General features: G+C 40.3%; 1 protein-coding gene across 1 annotated transcript in view; it reads left to right on the top strand.

The window, feature by feature from the left end:
• Positions 1–11,137: 11,137 nt before the first annotated feature.
• The window catches only part of SYN2 (synapsin II), a 185,932-nt gene continuing 174,400 nt past the window's right edge, over positions 11,138–22,669 (top strand). The window contains exon 1 of the mRNA XM_059823221.1: positions 11,138–11,511. Coding sequence (XP_059679204.1) covers positions 11,138–11,511 — 374 coding nt within the window. The remainder of the gene's footprint in view (positions 11,512–22,669) is intronic.

Genomic DNA, 22,669 nt, shown 5'->3' with positions numbered 1-22,669 from the left:
TGTTTAGGATTTGTATTCTCTTCACTGTTTTTTGTTATGTAGCCCTGGAAATGACTTGGGAATTTAAGGAAATGCAGCTTTTAGTGGCCTGAGTGAGTAAAGGAAAAACACTTCACTGTAGTATGAGTCAGGACACAAAGATTTGTTTCTCCTAGCTATTTACTTTTACCAGAGGTGGAACCTTGAACATTGTTTAAGAGGCCCTTTTGTGAATATGTCACTCATCTAATAGAATGGAGAGCTACCTGACTGGGAGATATTGCAGGTATTCTGTGTTTAAGTGCGTTCCAAGTACTCCCTACATGTTGCAACTGACACACAAGATCAGTTCAGTCTTAAAAATGATTCAGTACTACAGTAATGCAAGCATCTAAATCATAAATGCATGTGAAAAGACAATTCACTGTCAGAGATCCAGTTCTGTTACAAAATGTGAAGAAACCATAGAGAAACAGCTGCTGAAGAACGCAAACATTGTTTAATACTACTAGTGAGCAACTACTCCTGTAATAATAATATATAAAATCTTAGAATATTATAGGATGCTTCAAAATGCTCTCACTCAAGCCAGATAACTCAGATGACCAAATTCATCACCCTATTTTTTTATTTTTTTTTTTAAGGGCTATAATCAGAGCTATTTGTGAGCCTTCAGACTCACTACTGGATAAAAGACAAGGCTGTGCTACCTCATTAATGAACTGAGGGCTGTAAAGAATATCCCAGTGAAGGATTCCTGGAGATAGAGACATCAAATTTAAGGGTTAATTTACTGCATAAATACAGCATTGACTGACACTCTTACAGTGTGCAGCAAACTAGTCTATTTTTATGACTTAACCTTTGCTGATCTGCTTCTGTTAATCAACTCTATATTATGCAGATGCTATTTATAATGATATAACTGAATGTCCTTGGTACTGAAGATGCAAGATTTTTGGATTCTGTTTTTAATCTACTCCTTGATGTCCTCACCTCTTGCATGAGGCTAGCTGATCTATTTGCTTCCTACTGAGAGAGGGCTGTTGCTACAATACAGTGACTCAGCTAATCTAAATTGTTGACTGTTCTGCCTGAATATGAATCTTGTCTCTGTATATGGAACCAAAACATATGATTTTCTGTAAAAATATGCAGTCTCAGAAGAAAATTCATTTTAGTTACACAAAAAACTAGGTAATTCAGTTCAACTACTTTGTCAAATTCTGTGATAAAGCTAGATTTCTTGCAAAATGTAAGCATCTGACTTTTCCTGTCGCTCTCATTGCCTTATATTTAACATTAATATTTATGCATGGATTTTGGTATGTGAAGAAGCAGTTTATGAAAGCGCCACGAGTCCTTGACAGAAAGTTAAAATTTCTGTGCACACAGGACAAGTACTAAATATAAATAAAAATCTCCTGCGTAGCTTTCATAGTTGGCAAAAATGATGCTGTTTCACAACTAATTATCATTTCAGGATTCCTACTGTAGAGGAACCCACCCGTGTTTGCACAATGAGTTCCCTTGTATGCTATAGAGACAACAGTTGTTGTGGGAGGAGGCAGTTCTCATACTGCGATGTTCTCCTGGAAAATGTCCTGCCAGCTGTCAAAATTATTTATTTACTTATTTACTGGCAGAGGGAAATGAGTATAACTTGGGTGTCTCTCCTTGTAATAACAGATGGCGGAGAAAGAGGTACGCCCTTGGAGTGATGCCCCCATTTCTAGATCAAAGCTAACGTCGGTGAAATAAATCAGCTAAATGCATTTTGAATAAGACCTAATATCTTGTTTTAAGAGGAGGTCTTCTCCAAGGGTTCTTATCTCAGCTCTAATTTCCCATCTCATGACATTTCATGTGTCTGTCTTCCATGCTCTGGTTTGATTTCCACTCAGAAGCTGTGATAGTTATTCTGCGAAGGGGCAGGTGGTTAGGTTTTTCATCCCAGACCATTGCAAAATGCTTTATGTTCAAATCTAAATATAAGGTATTAAAGTGAACAGCTTAGAAGGAACTACAGCCAAGCAAAGGTCAATGGCTGATTGTGTAACTTCTAGATATATAAGGTTTGGGGAGATCCATAATCTATTATATTACTTTTAAAAAGCTCTAATATTAATCCCTATAAGCAAAGAAATACTGTGTAAGCAGGAACAATGTAACTTAGTTTATGTACTTTATATTAGTTTTATTTCACACTGAAAATAATAGGAGTAAGATTATTTTTAGCATAGGGCTTTTGTAAAGGATGGGACATAACTTTTAAAAAGTCTTGTAGCATTTCTGAGTGTCAAACATCAGAGATTATCTCTTGCTCTGTTTCAGTTCTGTAGAAGAAATGGAATTCATCTCTAAACCCTAAAATGATTCTAAGAAACCAACTGCTTAAAGCGCAATTACCCTTAGAGTGATTTAAAACATTTGATTAGTGTAATGCAACTGCAGGATGAAATAGCTATAATGTATTAGAAGTTAGAAAGTCTTCCTGATTTGCTAAGACATTCAAATCTTGGTAAAGACCTAAACTTGTTACTCTGTCTTGCACCTTCATCTTTCAGTCCTGTTGATTTCAAAGAGCATGTTGGAAAGGAGATTTCTTTCAGTTTTCATTCATTCGTGGTCTCTGAAAGGAGTATAGCCACTCAGTGAAACAGAGAAACTTTAAGAATCAACGTGGCAGTTGTAAGAGTAGTTACAGCACACTAACAACCATTACTTTGAGTTCAATTCACAACATCATATAAACACATCGCTGTGATGCACTATTCTTCTTGACAATACAAAAATATACTGGGTAGATTGGTATCCATATTTTGTATAGCTGTTTTCAGATAGTTTTAACTAGGAACATCATAAAGATTTGCATTTAGGAAGGATTCAAACATGTATTTTATGTCCAACTGATTATTAGTGGGTTCTACATCCAAGAATAGAGTGTACTCAAACCTCTAAAATAGTGAACTCTGCTTTTAAAATATTTGAAGATGTGCTTGTTTTCAAACTGTTGCTTAATTGTTAACTTCTGCAAGTATATAAGAGGGCTATAAGACACATCTAGTTTTCTCAAGGGCCTTGAAAAATTGGTAGTCTATTCCAAACATAGCACTTCTGTAGAGTGAAACTATTTCAGCTTTTGGTGTTAAGGAATCGGCTCCTGAGAAAACAAAGATATTCTACAGTCTTACTAAAATTGAATAAACAATGCAGTAATACCCTCAGCAAAACACACACACTGTGCAACTCCTGGATAGGATTAAAGGTGAAAAACTGGAATTGCTGACCAAGAAAATCTTAGCTGAACTTTCTTTAAAAAAAATGCAACACAAAACAAAAAATTGGATGTAAGATACGCTGCAGATTGTGTATCCCACCCTGTGTATCCCTTCCACGTGTTTAGCTAACGATCTTGAAGACTGGGAATGCATGTAATTATATCTGCACATATATGTGTTTGTATATACAAACATACGTGTAATAATTTACATAGTATAGTTTACCTTTACTTATAAAGAAGTTTTTTCTTTTAATTCTTTATATTGCAGCTGACTATTTATGTCTTACTTTATAAAATAGATCAGCATTCATTGACAACACTGAGATGAAAGGTAGTTTTTGAATCCCTGACATATTGCATAGTACTGGCTTTTAATTAATTTGAGGGAAAAAAGTAGCAAAGCATAATTGTATTGCTCAGCTCATGTTCTGTCATCCTTTCAATTCTTTGCTCATCTTACATGTTGCACATTAATGGCTTATCAAGTTTTCACATACATGGTATTCAAAATTAATTTGTGGTAACTAAAGCAGCCAGTTAATTACATAAATGTGCATTCATCTTAATAATTTGATAAGTCATTTAAAAAGAAAATTACAGTTTTATTGTGAAGGCCAGATTGGATGTAAATGCCGTGTTTTTTTTTTTTTTTTTTTTTGCTGCATTTCATCTAGAATTGTTTACAGTGTTTTATTCTTTTTCATCAGAAGCCAGTCCTGGGTTTATTTTTCATTACATACCTGTGTTGCAGTTGATCTCACATTTATATATTCAATTAATTAGAATGAGTCAGAATGGTAGGATATTTTCACTCTAAATTTCGTAACATAAATAAAAAATTTGCAGAACAACAACCTTAAACAGACCAAAACACTTCCGTGCGGATCAAATTGACTTTGTGTATGATTTAGCTGGCAGACTTTTTGGTCATCAGAGAACGTTCGTATACTGTTTAGCCTCTTATTTGGAAGATGAAAATTTTCTTTATATATTGTTGGGTTTTCTCTGATCAGAAAATCTTCAGGTTTTAAAGGGTAAAAGAAGCTCATTCCTCTGTAAGCACAGCACATCTGAGTGTATGCTTACATGTATCCAATATAACTCAAGCCTTCATTTATTTGACCTATAGTTACCACTCATATAGATTGTAGCCTGTCGGTTTCTATTACAGGTTGTTCTCATGCCACATACAGAATTTTTTTTTAACTCCCTCTTACATCTCAGCAAGCATTATTCATGAGACTACAAAGCCCTCTTCTGCAGTACGAATTCATCCACGTTCAAAGCTTGCAAAGGTAAAAGTCGAGTCTCTAATAAATTACAATTTATTAAATAAATTGTCATGGGTTTTCTATATAAGATGTAATGGACTGCTGAGCACAGAGGATGTATCGTACAGTACATAATTTTTTGTTCTTTTCAGGAATGCTATGTGGTTTCAAACTTAAGGAAATACTGCCATAGAGTCTTTGGCTTTTGTACTGACAAGGAGGCAAAATGCACCTTTTGGCATTGGCACAAGTTAGTTCAGTTCAGTCACTGAGCACTTCAGGGATGACAGCAGTTCCTCCCGAGCTCCTGCTAACCTTCCTGCGGGGTAGCTGGGGGCAGGGGAGAAGCTCCTATCTAGGGAGCACAGAGGCTGAGCCATTCTTAGCTGCTCTCCAGGGGCAGAAGTGGGAGCAGAGGAGGCCTCCTGTTAACACATACGGTTACTTTTACATACGTCCTTCCACACTGTTACAGCCATCAGGTCTTCTCTGTGAATGCGAGAAGAATTAGTACAGTGTACCTCTTGCCAATACAGAACCCTTTGAATTGGTATGCTTATAAAATATGAAATCACTTAAGGCCAGATAAATATTTACTAAACGGACACAAATAAAACACAGGGAGCCCTTATGTCTTAATACATTTACTTAACAATTTTGCATAGCACCCTGCAAATATTTTCAGGGTGCTATGCTAGTATTTCAAGTTCCTGTTACATTTTTTGCAAACTTTTTGTAAATTAAAAGTCAAATTTCCCAACTTAATTCAAAACATATGTAGGTAGGCATATCAGAAGAAAATTATATTAATACCAAGGGAATGGTCTAGGGAATAAAAACTTAGACTTTTAAATGACCATCTGACAAAAAACAATTCTGGTTAATTTGTGTTTTCTGTTAATGTTCATAAAACATGAGAGCCTAGATTTGGGAAAGGAAGATCACGCTGGTTTTGTGTCCTTCCTAAAGCAGTAACTGAGGCAGTTACTCGCCGGTGTGCCTATTTCTGTCACATCTTCATATGGTTTAACTGTACTTCTGCCACCTTGGACAACAAAACGCAAGGAAAATCAGAAATAGAAAGCTGACATGTTTTTGCTTCAGGGACCTCATAACAGCAGGAGTTCTGGAAGGATTCAGTGAAGCTGTCTAATGAAACTAAGTGAAAGTGTGGGACTGCTGGAATAGGTGGTCAGATACCTCTGAGAGAAGTTCCTATGATGCGTTTGGAAAATTGCAAATTGGAAAATTGCATATATATTTGATATAAATAATACAAGTGCTAGAATGTAGAAAAGGACCAGCTTTTTAAGAAATGCATCACAGGTGAAATATGAATTTGAAATTTGAGTATTCAAAAATGAGTAACACTTCACAAATTCAGCAAACGCATTTCCACACAAACATTTCTCTCACGCTAACAGAGCATTGACACAAGTGACTCCATTAGTGTTCATGAAGTCTTAGACTAATGTGATTACTGTAGCTATCCTACTAGTTGGTACGTGTCTTTTAAGGGAGAAAAATATTTAAGAAAACAGCTACAAATAAAACATGGAGAAGGGTGTACAGTAGTATTATCAACATTGTGTCTGTTTAGTGACTCAGATATGTCATTAAAGATGGGTGACATATTGTATGTCATCTTTATACACTGCATATATAACATACCTGGCATATAGCAAACATCCACTTCAGCCCCTATTTCTGTTGTATTTTCTTTATATGTATGTATTTTCTTTATTGCTGTGACAAACAAGTGTCATATTTCTATGGAGTTTGTAAGAAATTTTTTTTTACGACCTACTAGCATGGGTTTAAATAAATTATGAGGCTTCCAAAAAGCCTCGTAACGCTGATCTCTGTGAGGATTGCCAGGTGATACGCTACGGTCCAGAGGAGTACTTTCTGTCTATGACTTATTTTCATCACAGAGATTCTCTTTAGCATTTATCATGAAAATAGGCCTTAAGCACCTGCTATTCCAGACTTGGCTGGACTGTCATCTGCCAACAATGTTCCTTCCCCTCAGTTCTGGCTTGTTCCCATTTTCGGCAGGTCAGTGCTTGGGAAATGTGCAAATTACTTCCCTAAGGCAGCTGTTGTACACTCGGACAGCAGCACCCTCACACTCCCCTCCGGCACTGGCAGCCGCTTCCCTCCTTCCTGCGGGCTGAACTGGGTATGCAGGGCTGAGCAGAACATCTAACCAAAAGCACGGCATGAATGAATATGCATGAAACACAACTCACTCAAACAATGGAATGTTTTCTCTAAGGATGTGGTGTGTAGAAGTCCATGTGGCTTAGAACATGTATTAGCCCACAAAACGCAAAGAAAATACTTCCCTGGATTCTTCCTATTTCTGTTCTCCATTACTGTATGCATAGTATAATGTATAGCATCATAGCTGAGAAGATTAGTCATTTTTTTCCATTAAATTTAACTATATTTTTGTAGACTTGCATGTTTTTGTAGATGAATAGCTGATAATATGACACGTTAAGTAGTTTTCATTTAAAACATATTAGATTCAATCTGCTCAAGTGAAAGGTATCCCCAATTTCTAGCATGTATAATTTGACTCTTCCATTTCTACCACATACAGTTATCTGAAAGTTACTTCTCTAAAATGCTAATACAATTTTAAGAGGCATTTGACCAGCCTGAAGTTTAGTTTTACATTATAATAGCAAAAGAATATGAAATCAAAACATACTGGCCCTAACCTGCCTGTAAATTTCTTTTATTATTATCATTTTTAACATGAACCCTTCTGTAGTTGTTTCTGTGTTAATACCGGTATGTAGATGTGATAAGTCATTTTAAAGTGTACTAGTTAGGATGCTTCATCCTTTCTTTTTTTCCTCTCAGTTTGCCAAGACAACTAATCCCAGTAATTTGATCTTTCTTTGCATTGTGATTTCAATGTTAGGAAACAAGACTGGATTTAAAACTGCTATTGTGCTCTCTGCTTTGATATTGACTCTTTCTGTCATTTAACATACAAGCAATTCTGTATTCTCACTTCCCAATAGACATAATCATGTTGAATTATCTCACAAATGTGTCGTGAGGTGTTGAAGTATCACGAATAGTAGGTTGGACAAAAAGTGCTGTTAGTTCTTTTTCAGGCACAGTTTTATGTACCATTAAATACAGCAATGTCCCTGTAATATTCTATTTATACTCTTTGAACAAAGTTTTCCCTCCACAGTAACAACAATGCTACATGAAGAACTCTGCTTTTTGTTTTGTTCTGCATCAAGTTCTTTGAGATGTTGACCAAATCCAGTTGTCTTAGTGTAGTTTTGGATTTATAAGGCTATTACAATACTCTACGGGATGTTTTAAAAAACCTCTGAAGTCTAGCATTTGAGGATGATTGATATTTTTTAAAATTTTAGTCAGCATAGTGGTAATGTAAAGAAGTTAAAAAAAAAAAAGCCACAAAAGAACCCAAGTACAGATTTCTGAGAAAACGCTCATAGAGAAGAGACAGTGCCTTCAAAGCGAATAAAGTCTGTAAACTAGGAACTACCTTCTATTCCAGCGTTCTACATAGCCATAACATCTCCTGAGTGCATAGGGTAGGTGAACAAGGCTTCTGCTACTTATCCAAACATCTAACAGCTCGTGAAACCATAAAGGGCAACTGCCTCAGAGAGTCTGTTGGCCATGGTTACAGTTAGGATCAGTCCATACGATCTTAAAGTAATTGTTTGGCTGGGCTGAGAATATACCATAAAGTACTACGGACAGTGATTGGATTTCATCAATCAGAAACCCGAACTTTTCCACACAAATATGTTAACAAGGATAGATCTTGCATCACTGAAATTGGAGCAGCCTAGCTACTCTGTTTAATCACTTAGTGGATCCATTCTGTTTCGGGGGGATCTTATCAATGCTTAGAAATACTGAAGGGGTGGGTGCCAGGAGGATGGGGCCAGTCTCTTTTCAGTGGTGCCCAGTGACAGGACGAGAGGTAACAGGCACAAACTTGGTCCTAGGAAGTTCCATCTAAACATGAGGAGGAACCTCTTTCCTTTGATGGTGGCAGAGCACTGGAACAAGCTGCCCAGAGAGGTTGTGGAGTCTCCTTCTCTGGAGATATTCAGCACTCGCCTGGACACATTCCTGTGCAACCTGCTCTGGGTGACCCTGCTCTGGAGGGGGGTTGGACTAGATTGTCTCCAGAGGTCCCTTCCAACCCCTGTCATTCTGTGAGTCTGTGATTGCCTTTTGCTACGTGTATCTTGCCCTCGTAACAAAGAGCACAGCTCACACTGAAGATAGAGAGCTAGTTAATACTTTTGTGAATTGCACAGCAAAACGTAACGCAGTTCACTCTGCTGTGCTTCATTTGGCTCTGCAAGACTGCTGACTTTTGTCAGTAACAGGAGCAGGCTCTGAGTGTCTATAGGAAGCAGTCTGGCCAAAGGGGGGCATTTCTATCCAATCTCCCCTCAAGCTAGAACAGTAATTTAAAAAATACCTAAATGTCATTTTTCAGTCTCAGGCTGGTTGTTTTTCAGTAATCTCTTTACAGGGATGTGAAACGGTTTATGTTGTACGGTTTAAGTTGTACATGTTGTACTCGTATTTTGAAAAGTATAAGCAGTCTGGTTTTCTTTAATTTGGCCTCCCGCTTTTTAGATGAGAAGGGAGGGGGGATTGTTGATACAACTATTCAGGCAAGGAGGAATGAAACAATTCTTCAGTCTTGTGATTTTTATCATCTTCGCACATGTAGTGTGTCACTGCAAGTGACTTGCTTCTGCGTCATGTGTTGCAGATGACTTAACTTGCGTTACTGCGCTTACGTACAAGCTTTTTAGAAATACTAATAGCCCCAAGGTACCTTAACACTACTGAGAGAAAATTATTCCCTCTAGATCCCACTAGACCTATATTTATCCAGATGTACGTGGAGCTCCACAGCTTCTCCGGCAGCGCAGGCCACGGGTTGGTGAAGTGACAGGAATGTTCTAACTGCAGTCGTAGCCCGGGATTGTTCCACTTGTTTAAATTTTCTGTGCCCTCCCTGCAAAAAGCTGTAGCCCTATGGGGCCTATATCGTGGCTCGGCAGAGTGAACATTTGCCCCCCGTTTATCTATGGTGTTTAAAAAGTAAGCATCTTCTAATAGCCTTGATATTTTATTTCATTTTCTGTCGTGATAAAATATATGAACGTTTCAAAATTCAGTGATTCATTGAAGAATCCTATGCAGTTTTACCTTTGAACATGTAAGCCTTGAACTGTGAAAGTGTTAGCATCAGGAAAGCTTTGTCGGATCTCTAACTTTGAAAGAAATTGCTGCATGCATTTGCAGTGCGTAATCTCAGAGCACCTGTTACACGCAGCGTGGCCTGTGGAGATGAATTGCAAAATTATTTGCCATTTTGTGTACCTTGGATAAATGTGTACATCCACAATAAAGGCTGAGTGCATATTGTGTGTTAAAACACATAGTGATTATCCCTAAACCCCTGATTATTACTAAGGGACTTCATTAATATTTTGGGGATGTGTAATGCCTCTGCCTTCTCTTACAGGTGCAGCGCAGCTTTGAGCTGGAACCTGCTGTTGCTCCCCTTGCAACACGGCAGCGGTTACGCGGAGGGCAGCTGCCAGAACAAGCGATTCTCAGGCTGGAACGTGGCACAGGTATTTTTGGGCTGGAACGTGGCACAGGTATTTTTTTAAATCGCTGCTGTTCCTAGCAGAGCCAGTGCAGGGCTGCTCCCGGCCCTTTCTTCAACTTCAGGGCAAGGCCATGCGCTGTGGGGCTGATGAGCGCTGAATACACCCGTAAGCAGCTCCGCTTTGGGGGCTGCTTAGCTGCTCTTCCCGGCCCCTGTTCGTTGCTGACGATGAAGGCATTTAGCACCTATAGGCTATGAACTAAACCCAATTCGCACTTGTAATCGGCGCTAAGGACCGCACAGCCTCGCTCCCCGGCTTTTGGGACGCCTGGGCCGGGTGCCCTCTGCCTCACAGTACCCGCTACGGACCTCGCGGGCGCTCCGCGCCGCCGCCGCCGCCCGGGGGTCGCGCTGCTGCGGGCCGCTCCCCGCGAGCCGGCGCTGCGGCGGGCTGCCCGCTCCGGCTGCAGCCAGCGCCGCCCCAGACTCCGGCGCGGGACGGCCCCGGGCGCCGAGGCGGAGGGCGCCGCACGGGGGGGCCGCCGTGAAGCCCCGCTCGCTGTGCCGCCTGCCCCTCGGCCTGTGCCGTACCGTACCGCCGGGGGAGCGGCGGGGCCGGGCCGGGGCCTTGCCGGCGCCCGCGGGCGGGGCGGGAGCGAGGCTCGGCGCGCGCGGCGCGGCGGCTGCTGCTCTCCTCGCCCTCGTCCTCGCGGCGCGGGGCGGCGGCGCGCGCGGCTGCCACCTAGAGACGGGCGGGAGCGGCAGGCGCGCGCGAGCCGCCGCTGGCCGCGCTGCTGAGGGGAAGGCAGCGCCGCTCGCCTCGGCCGGCAGTGAGCCTGCGACCGAGCCCGCCTGCGGATCGCAGAGCCCGCCGCGGCGCCCGCCGCCCTCCCGCCCGGCTCCGCGCCCTCCTCCGCTCCTCGCCAGAGCCTCGCCTTTCTCTCGCCCGGCCAGATGATGAACTTTCTGCGGCGCAGGCTCTCGGACAGCAGCTTCATCGCCAACCTGCCCAATGGCTACATGACCGACCTGCAGCGGCCGGAGCCGCAGCAGCCGCCGCCGCCGCCGCCTCCCTCAGCCTCCTCGGCCCCTGCCTCTGCCTCCCCGGCTGCGGAACGCCGGCAGCCGCCGCAGTCGGCGCCCCCCCAGCAGCAGCAGCCGCCGCCGCAGCAGCAGTCAACGGGCAGCAGCTTCTTCAGCTCCCTCTCCAACGCCGTGAAGCAGACGGCGGCCTCGGCCGGTCTGGTGGATCCCTCCTCCGCCGTCTCCTCGGCTGCCGGCAGAAAGTTCAAGCTGCTCCTGGTCGTCGACGAGCCGCACACGGACTGGTAGGTGCCCCCGCGCCTCTGCATGCCCCTCTGCGCCCTCCTCCTCCTCCTTCCCGCCCGTCCTTCCCCTCCCTCACGCAGCGGTCCCTTTCCCCCGCGGGCCCCGTCCCCGCTCAGCGGCCGCTCTCCCCGCCGCGGCGGATGCGGGCTCACCTGCGGGCGGCCAGGCGCGCCTCGGGCCCCGGGCGGTGAGGCTCCCCGGCGCGGCGGGCCGGGGGAGGCGGCGGGAGGGCCGCCGGGCAGTGCCTCCCCGCCGCCCGGCCTCGCTGAGGCGGCAGCCGCGCTGCTGAAGCGAACGGAGCGTTACGGACTGGAAGACGGAGGGAAAACCGGCGAACCCCGGAGCGCCTGGCCAGGAATGAAAGCCGTTTTCCACCAAACCGCTAAATAAAACGCATTTACCGCCCTGAAAAAGCCTATCTGTGTTCTCTAGCGAAATAAGGAGCTCAGGTATAGGTGCAGGTAGGATTTAGGTGTATTAGGCACGAATTTCTGTTTTGAACTGCGTGTGGTTGTAGCGTTACGTGTCTTAATTCATATTTATGAGCGGGCTTGTTTTCACGCAGATCCCGCTGCTTCTGTTGCAGCCTCTAAAATGCGTGTTTGGGTGAAGGTCCTTCAGGATACCGAGGACCAGCCCGCGGTTTTACCTTAGCCCTGCGAATTTGTGCGATTAGGTTAATTAACTTCGCAGGTTTTGTTTGGGGTGGGTGTTTTGCTTCCACTGTCATCATAAAAAATGTGGGATTTCCAAAACATAAAACTTGTACGTCAACTCATTTGTTCCTGCGCCTGGCTGCTACCAGCAGGAGAGATTATAGCTTTTTCAGACCTGTTTGTCACGTATGACTCTGGGGGATGCTGTATTTTATAGGAAGGATTTACACCTATTAATCGCTCACTAACTTGTTTCCCTATGATGTGTGTTTACATGTCAAGCTGTCTCATTCGCTGTTGCTAATTACAGTATACAAGGTCTTAACAGCGCCTTAAAATAATATGGAGTGAAACAAGTATGTTTTCATAACACTGATATCATTCAGTAATGGATTGTGGGTTTGTGATTTTACTGTCAGCTTCTCAAATTTATACCCTTACTGTCTAGATGGACTTGTACAGTTCTACAATTTGATACAATTTGCTTTAAAATGGTACTTTAATAAACACTTAAGACAAAAATGTAAGCCTTTATCTATAGCAAATACGTTACTCATGTTATGATAACATTACCTGTTACATTTTTTGGGTTTTTCTTCTGTGTTTGGTTTTGTGGTTGTTTTTGGTTTTTTGGTTTGGTTTTTTTTTTTATTAAAAAAGGTTGTTGTATCTGCCGGATTAAGACAGCCTCGTACCTACGTCATGGAGATGCATCCATGGACACTGCTCACTGCCTTGCAGATACATATATTTATTTAATATTCTATGGTGCACAAATTTTTGCTTGGTAAATGAAATAACTCTCTATGTTCATAAAGTTTGTATCTGGTAGAAGTTTTTGATGCCTACCGAAGCCATCCTGTGTATTATAAACGTGGCACATTTTATGTACTTGATGAATGCACACAAAATTAACACAATCTGTCGGCAATAGCAGAGCTTTTAAACCTCTGCACGGTGAATGCCACCAACAGCATTCCAGGTAGGAGACTAGATGCAGTCACAAATATACACAAGGTTACTCATGCCTGCTTGCTTTTCCTTTTTTTTTTTCTTTCTTTTTCCCTTTTTTTCTTTATTTCTCATAGTATGTGACATGGATATGTAGTAGTTCTAGAAAGAACAGCTTGTTGTTGTACTGGCTCTTTCCCCTGCAAAAAGCTAATCATTTTGTAACTGAAGATTTTAAAACAAGTTTTGAAAAATATATCTATGTATATTCTGATAATACATGCAGAAAAGTTTGTTCCATACCTTTGGAAGTACAGATATCCATATTGGTGTGTATTGAACTGCTGTAGAATTTGACTATCTGGGCTAAAATGGAATATGAATGATAATTTGAAAAAAAATATTGAAAGGTTGGAACTGGCAATAGCTGAATTTCAGTGGCCTGATGGCCACCACACTAGCTACCCTGTCTGGTATGATGCATTGACGTGCAGCTCAGCAAGATGAGGTATGCAGAGCTGCTGTCATGTGATACTAACCAAACCCTGTCAATAACAAGAAAAACAATACCAAATAAATCTCCTGGAACCTCCTGAGAAACAATTTCAGTTGATTTATGTTAATCCTGAGAGGAAGATCATATGCTGGGCGTTTGTTTTTGTAATGTTTTGAGCTGCATTGTGTTTGTCTTAAATTGAAAACGTATGTATTGCTTTTGGATTGCAGTTTCAATAGAAATGAAAGAATTTCTGTCTGCATCACACTGAAATCCTACTAATTTAGTATCCCCTTTTTAGCAAGGGCCAGAGAAAGCAGTAAGCACCTTCTTCCATCAGCAAAGGCTATTGCCTCTTACCTCTAGCCTCAAAAGGACATTTTGTTTCTCATATATTTTATTTCTATTAGAGATTGACTCATACTTGAAGTCTGAGATTTAGTAACCCAACATTATTATTGTCGCTAGTGGAATCATGTGGGATATTCTACATATAAATAACTGCTCAGTTGTTGCTTGCGTTTTTTAATCTTGATCTCAGTCACTTCTTTTACCGTTTTCTTGCCTTAAGAAGTTTGTCCTGTTACAAGCTTTGAAATCCTCCTTTTCAGTTTCTTTACTTTTATGGCATAGGATAGGGGGAAAATGGGAGAATGAACCTATCTGTACTAATTGGTGTATTTTTACTGGGTTATATTATCTGACTTCTTAAGGAAAGAGAGCAAATGCAGTCATCGTGTCAAACCATCCTCCTTTCTCCAGTAACACTCTCAATCCAAGATGTGTTAGAGCTGTGAAAGATGATTCTTTTCCTACAGGTTCTTTGGAAACTTGCAGCTACATAGATGAGAGAGAACTCTGAGGACTTCTACTAAAGGCAGGATGGCAAGATAAGCTGGTATGAAAGACATTCTACCAGTTATAGCTTTACACATGCCTCAGTGGCAAGTGTGGGAAAAAAATGGAAACAGACTAAAGCTTGTAGTCAACTACCAGAGACAAATCCATGACAAGCGGTCTTCGTTGGTTCTGGTTCCCATGGAATGCTTTCTCTTCCTCACTTTATACAATAAATGATCCTTCGGTCCAAAGGTGAAAGCAAATAGCTAGCGATCATTGTCACCAATTATCTCTGAAACCTTCTGTCGTTCTAGAATATCACCATAAAGAAGGGGTGACCTGTAATGCAAACACTCCTTCAAATGGAACAGTACTATTAATTTATATAAAAGCATTGGAAGAGCTAATCTTATTTTCTGGCCTATTCTTTATGCATTTTAATGTCACGTTCTTTTCATCTGCAGCTGCATACTGAACAGACGTTTTCAATACCTTCGCTGATGTCCACAACCCTTTTCTGAGTTAATACATCTAGTTGAGAACCTTACAAAGTATTTAAAGATGTAGTGGAAAAGAGTCTGATTCACAGATGCTGCATGGATGTGTTGGGGAGTGGTAAGCTTCGAGAACTTGTTAGGTTTAATAAAGATTGTATGTAATAGATTTCAATGATTGTTTTACAGCTTTTAGGTATCTTTGTTCATATCTTTACAAATGGAGGAAACAAGGTAAAATAATTTGTTCAAGGTCATCCAAGAGGCTAGTGACAGAGCTAAGTTGAAACCTAGGCAGCTTGCTTAACCTTTTCTTTTAATTCTCCTTTCCTAGCTACTGGTCTACATTAAGTGTCCAAAATTTTCAGCTAGATAAGTTTATTTTAAAATGTGTTTAATTTCATCAGAAAATAACCATTTTGTTCTGTATACAAAATGTACTGAATATTCAGTGCTGAACAAGCAATTGATTAGAGGTCATACGTCAGTGGCAAGGTGCCAAAACACTGTGTATATAGATTATTATCTTTATTAAAAGCTTACGTATAATATTTAGAAAGCTGTTTCAAAATTGAAAACTAATTATTGCTTTGTCTGTCTTGTGCGTTAAAGCTTGTGTATAAGACTTGTTGGCAGTAGTGATGAAACTATAAAAAGAATCGAGTGGAAAAATTTTGGTCTGGTATTTTTAAGGACAAATCTTCTTATAAGTATCAGCATCTTTTTTTTCCCAGAGAATTATGCATTTCTTGTAATGTTTACTGCCTTAGTAGTTAGTCATCTTGTGATAGGCCCAAGAGATAATTTCCAAATGGCTGGGACAAATGCTATATGAAGAGCAAACTTTCTGTTTTAAAATTATGGAGTCATTTATGGGCAAACATTGCTCATTGTAAATGTTTTTAATATGAACAGTATTGTCATAGTGCAGAAGAATGCTGGTTTATAATACAAAAATTTACTGAAGTGAGCAGAATGGGTTTCTTGGGTTTTTTTTTGCATTTGCTAGAAGGTGGAAAACAGTTTCAACTAAAAATATGTGTGTGGTTGTTTTATGTAGGGGTAACTACTGAACAACTTGCATACTACAACGAAAATTCATTGCAGTTTTTCTGTTCAGTGGGTGTGGTTCAATTGTGCATAACTAATTAATATTTCCTAACTCCAGTTGAACTAGAATTCTGATTTATCTTAAGATAGAAGTTTTTCCAAATAACCAATCTAAACCTCCTGTGGTGCAACTTGTGGCCATTTCCTCTTGTCCTATCACTTGTCCCTTGGGAGAAGAGATCAGCACCCACCTCGCTACAACCTCCTTTCAGGTAATTGTAGAGAGCGATAAGGTCTCACCTGAGCCTTCTCTTCTCCAGGCTAAACAACCCCAGCTCCCTCAGCTGCTCCTCATCAGACTTGTGCTCCAGACCCCTCACCAGCTTTGTTGCCCTTCTCTGGACACACTCCAGCACCTCAATGTCCTTCTTGTAGGGAGGGGTCCGAAACAACACAGGATTCGAGGTGCAGCCTCACCAGCGCCGAGTACAGGGGCACGATCACCTCCCTACTCCTGCTGGCCACACTATTTCTGATATAGGCCAGGATGCTGTTGGCCTTCTTGGCCACCTGGGCACGCTGCCCGCTTATATTCAGCCGGCTGTCGACCAACACCCCCAGGTCCTTTTCTGCCAGGCAGCTTTCCAGCCACTCGTCCCCAGGCCTGTAGCGTTGCATGGGGTTGTTGTGACCCAAGTGTAGGACATGAAGACAATACGTGCTTAGGCAGCTTCTTACCACCAGGTCATTCGATCAGTACTGCTTCCCAGCATACACTGCAGTTTTCAACTGTGCATTAAGAGCTCTCCATTTTTTGCAATCAAAATAGCAACGTAAGTAAAGGAGAGATGCAGGCACACGCAGGGACTGCCATGAGCATGAGCAACACAACACATCTCTGTGCTGACTGGGAGGATACACTCAGGCACACAGGTGAAACAATATGAGTTTCTGCAAAGCAAGGTAAACTTCATTTTGAAGTCGGTCTCCTCATCAAGTGTGAGCAACTGAATGCGTTTTTCTGAAGGGGTGGAAGTATAGCTCACTGAGCTGTGTTTTTTGTCCATTTTTTTAAAAATATTAAGTCCATGCTGGGCAAGAACTGGAGAACAAGGACATGGCAGCTGAACTAACTGAAGTATGTGACGTAATGTGTTAACAAATCTGAATTTGTAGCATACAGCAATCTCATGCGAGTTGTATTGCATGTCTGTTCTCTGAAATGGGCAGCTGATATAGTTCTGCACCAGACCATGCATGCGCTAGTATTTTAAGATGATCTAAGAAAACATAGCACATGTTTTTTTCTGTTTATCTACAGTTCTGTCATGTAGTACTTGGCTATATTAGTATAAATAGCAAAACACAGTACATGATAGAGATTGCCTTTTTTACTAGATAGAAAAGAAAAAAAAAAGCTTTTAGTGGAAAACACTTTGTCCTCCAGACTCTGTGTATTGGTTTATCTAAACAAGCTCTTATATGCTCTAATGTTATTTTAGGCAACGTAGCGTACATGAGATGCTGACTGCAAGTTTGGACAGATTGTATCTTTGTATCTGGTGTCATCCTCTGTCCCATCCCTGTCCCCTGTGCTCAGAATCTGAGTGAATCTGAATTTTTTTCCCCTCCTTTATCTCTGAAGAAACCACAGAAACGTCTCTGAAGCTTAATGAAGCCTATAGGAACGTGTTTAGTTGAATAGATAATATTAAAAAAAAAGGTGTTTGCCAATGTTTTCTTCTAAAGTTTGCCTTAATGCAAAGGAAATGGAAAAATTGGCAAGGAAATAATTAATGAATTTTAGATAGGTATATTTCAAAGTAATAAGACTGAAGCAAGAGATAAAGGGAATAACAAATTGCTCTGTAGACTTCAGTCCTAAGTGGAGTAAGAAATTCTACTTACAGTCCAGTCAGAATTTGGTGATTATTTGCCCGTAGCAAATTGTAATCTGTTGAAATAGGAACAGTATGAAACAAAAGGTTATTAAAAACTCTATTATTAGACTTCTTATTGTTCATCTTGAAAAAGCATGTCTAGAGGACTTACTGTATTGTGAGCTGTATCTGTTTCAAATGGATGTTATTTGCCACTCTGTAGACACTATAGGGCACTGCAAGACTGTACACATTTTTATTGAAACCATGTTTCTCCAAAAGATTGATGCTAAATATTCTCATGGTATCAATATATCCTTAGAGTAGTGACTTCATTGTATGCATTTTTAGTACCCGGTTCTTAATAGTACCGTGTGGTGGTCACCCACAGAAGTATTTGTGTGCTCACCCACAGAAGTATTTGTGTGCAATATCACATGATTTTATCACCTTTAGCTCTTCAGCCAGCCTACCCATTGTGAATGCTTTAAACTACAGAAATCTGTTTTTTAATATAATTGAAATAGACTGCTGATTTGGATTTTTAGACATTTGTAGATAAGACACGCTGCAATCTGCATTAAAAAATATGATAAGACTTTAGTGGAAGTAGGTGTTTGAGTATAAACTTGTGTCTGAAGAAGAGAACTGCAAATCCAGGAAGTCAGATTTGAATGTAGAACCTCTACAGAAGGATTCTAGACCTGGTTGGATGAACACAGCAGCAAAGGGTAGTTACAAGTGCAAAAGTAGCAAAGAGTGGAAAAGTTGCAAAGAATGGAGAGGAGTAAATTGGCAAAGAAAGCTATGTTGTTGATGACAAAAAGTGAAGCAATGAATTGTGAAGTCAGTGTTACCTGGAACAATGATAGTGCTTCCAAGCATGAGGCTACTTACCTTGTGGAGTGAAAAAAATGTGTAATGAGGTGATAAGACTTTACAGACACCATGGGTGGGAGGACAGCGTCATACCGTGGTCTAGAATGCAAAATACCTGCTTGATTGCACTGCTGCTTTTGCTAATTAAACAGCTTTATCTGAGCTGAGTCAAACTTCTCAGAGGAAAGCTACTGTGCTTTCAGACAGCCAGCTGGAGGTGGGTAATGATGGGTATTCATGGTAATATGAACTGTAGGCTAGTTTAAGCTTTTGAGAAAAGTGGAAAGGCTTTGTCGATTTTACAATACCCACTTTCACCACAAGTGTGTCCCTACCTGGCTGAAACAGGGATGTTAATGAACTCTTGTTGACAACTCCTAACAAAAAGCTGGTGACTAAGGTCAAATCCCTATTTATATATTTGCAAGCAAAAGTGATAGAAATGTTGAATTCAGAAGACACTGCATCTTAAACCTGAAGAGGCTGTTTCTGGTTTTCCTACAGACCTCTGGTGTCTAAAGCAGAACAGGGTTGGCCCTCAGCTGTAGCTAAGGCTGGGTGGTTTTTGCTTCAGCTGTGTCAGGCAACAGTGTGGGATGTCTAGGGCTTGTGATGTGATTGTGGCTGCCCATCAGCAAGCAAGCTGGCAGGGTGACCTAGCTGATCAGGGCTGTCAGAGTATACCTGCTTACTCTACTCCTTTTTGAATTGCAAGTGTTGGTGGGATTCATTTAATTAATGGGTTGGTCCAGTGGACACTGCTGAAGAACATGAAACTTAAGGTTTTGAAGAACCTTTCTATTTTTTCTGCATGCTGCAGGTATCTTTATCCTTCCTCCTGTGTATCTGTGTTTGAAGCAGGTAGAAGAGACAGGGGATATCACAATGTTGTTGCTTAAGTGCAGCTGGGAAGGAGTGTGAACGATGTTCTCTCAATTACTTTCACCCCTGAACACCTGTGTTTGCTTGGTCTCAGCCCATTTTTTCTAAGTTACTGTGACTGCCTCATTTGAGAGGTAGGGGCAGGAGAACAGAAGTTCTTTCCTCCCTCTGTGAAAATTAGGGATTTAGTCCCAGCTTATGCAGATAGAGGCAGAAATGTATTTTCTCTATTTTCATTTAAAAAAAAAAAAACCCACACCACAAAACCACAGCTATGGGAGGCTTGGTGTCTAATAAAGTGTGATCACCTCTTTTTTGCCCCGCCAACCAAGTAGATTGGGAGGACAAAAACATCCCGTGCCACCATCAGCCAGTCAGGTGCCAGAAGTTGTTACGAAAGGCAGTTTTGGTCCAACCATTAAATGCACTATCTTTTAGCCTTTTGTAATGACTGTTCCATGTTTGACCTTGCCTGATATACCATGTGATCTCTATAGTCTGATATACCGATTGGATATTGGTGTTTATAATGCATCATATACACTGATTGCTCGTAGGAGTTACTAAAAAATATTTTAAAATATATGCATTTCTTTGAATTTTTATCAGGTGATTTAAATAATTTAAAAAATATTATCAGAGCCTCAGATAAAATCTTCTAAATATCTTAATTCTGTTCTAAAGTACCTGCATAAAATGGTTCAGTATAAACTAATAGATTTCTTCAGTTTGAATTGTTCCTATTTATAGATTATACCATATTAAAAATATTTTTATAAATTTATTACAGAGAAATAGATTAAACAAAAACAATATGACTTTTAAGAAAAAAATTTGCTATAATTGGTAGGTACAGTTTCCTCATGAATATTTAAAACTGTGACAGGAAATTGTTTCCACTGCCCAAAGTGAAAAAAAGTTATAAAACTCATGAAGAAATATAGGAACAAAATAATGTCTAATGCATTTTTAAAATGTGAATTGACACATTGTGAACAGCAGAACAAGGACACAGCAAAGGCTGACAGGAGTCTTGGTTTTATTTCACAAGGCATGGCAGTGTTAGGTCCTATGGAGTCAATTTGTGCTTTGCTTTCAGAGGTGGGCACTCTCTGACAGGCTACTGATGTATCTTTCTTCGTTGTGATAGTAACCTTTAGGCTTCAGTATTTCTGATTTAAGCTAATTTGTCTCATTTTGTATGCAGCACGTGTTTCATTGTTAAATAGGCATGAGAATAGGGGAGCGTGCTTTTATGTAATTTCAAATTGAATATAAACAGTCATAAACCAAAATAGCAGCAATGTGTGCTGCTTATTGGAAAGCTCCTGCAGATAATTACTTTGGTGTTTGTTGAGCAGGTGAGTGTGGAGAAGACAAAGAATGTTTGTGGCACAGCTAGTAATAAAACCTGAGTTGTATCTGTGTGTGGATGTGTCCGTGTCTTTAGGAGTCAAAAGTATCTGCATTCCAGTAACTTTCTGAGTAGGCATTTCAGAACTGAGTGCAAGTTTAGATACTCTTTCCATGCATATCTGAAGATGAAGCGGTTCTCTCATGCAAGAAGTGCCTTTATCTCTTCATTTCGACCTTGCAAATCTAATACTGTTTATGAAACATTGACTTTTTTTGCTGAATTGCCTGGTTTGTAGGGGCTGAAATCCACTGAGCTACAGTCTTACCAGTTTCTGTTGATTGTTGTGGCAGATGCCAAGATCCTTTGTTGTGATAATATTGACTTCTTGCAGGAGAAACCAGGGGTGAGTGTGTGGGTGTATGTGGGGGATAAAAACAAGCCTGGGGGGAAAAAAAAGCAGAAGTTAAAATGTGTCTTATTTTAGTATTATGATTTAAAGTGAATTCGAAAAGAGAAAAAATTGGTGCTGATTCTTAGCTTTAAAACAAGGTACCAACATGACCTTCTTGTTGTATTTGTATACATATCTCTGTGCCTTCAGTTTTGTTCTGTTTAGCCTTGTTTCTTGTTTATTACTTCTGATTTGTTACTAATAAACTGATGGTAATTCTACTGAAACAATACAGATTTAGTAGATTAAACTGCAGTATGAGAGCAGTCACAGTCTCTGAAGTCTCACATTTTGTTTAAAGAAACTAGGATGGTTCCGAAGAGGAAGATTCATCACTATTTCACTGCCTCTTAGTTTGCTTCGAGGATTTATTCTGCTTTGAAGATCGTTTCCAATGAAAGCTTTCTATGTATATGCACATTTTATCGTGGTTCATTATTAAGGAAGCTTTAAACAATTTCAAAGGTTTCTTTCCTTTGTAGGACCAAAAAATGGTTAATATTAGAAAAGCCATCATCTCAGATTTGGGATTCTGGAAGGACAATAAAAAGGTTTTATCATAAACCATGATAAGTAAGTCTGATTCTACTGAGTGGCAATACGATTACATAATGTGCTGTGACTACAGGACTTGCTTTACTTAGTAGTTGTTGTCTTAGCCAACTACTGTTCGAAGTAAATAAAAATCACAGGAATATTTTTAATTAGGAAAAATTATTTCTTTTATGAGGCCTTTGTTTTTGAAGCAATGGCCAAAATTAATTTTCCTGAGTCTTACATAATTGTTGCAGACAATACATATTAATATATGACATTAGTGTTTATAGTAGCACTTTTAAAATTTTAGAAGAAAATAATATTTTAAGTATTAGGAATGAGGATTAAATAGGCAGGTATTACACTTAAAATGACAAAAAAAGTTGCTGTAGTAGTAGTAGTGTGCTAGCATTATGAAGGGTGTATTTGTGTGTATGTGCATATATATATCTGTATATATAATTCTTTTTTTAAGAAGTATTTGTAGGAATTTTCACTGATGGGCATTGTCCAGATAAATAGTACTTCTGTGGTTGTAGTTTTCTTGCTCTGGTGCTACGGGGTTGCAGGCTCTTCCATTGTGCCACTGGAAAGCCATTCGGCTATTATGAAGACAGGTCACGTGGAGAATCTCTTGTATGGGTTGTAATGATAGAAGGCATGGGATTTCGAGATTCTGTATTT

This window comes from Gavia stellata, chromosome 12, assembly GCF_030936135.1.
Source record: "Gavia stellata isolate bGavSte3 chromosome 12, bGavSte3.hap2, whole genome shotgun sequence".
Lineage (NCBI taxonomy): Eukaryota > Metazoa > Chordata > Aves > Gaviiformes > Gaviidae > Gavia > Gavia stellata.
The sequence above is the reverse complement of the archived record's forward strand: the minus strand, read 5'-3'. Positions and strand labels throughout refer to the sequence as shown.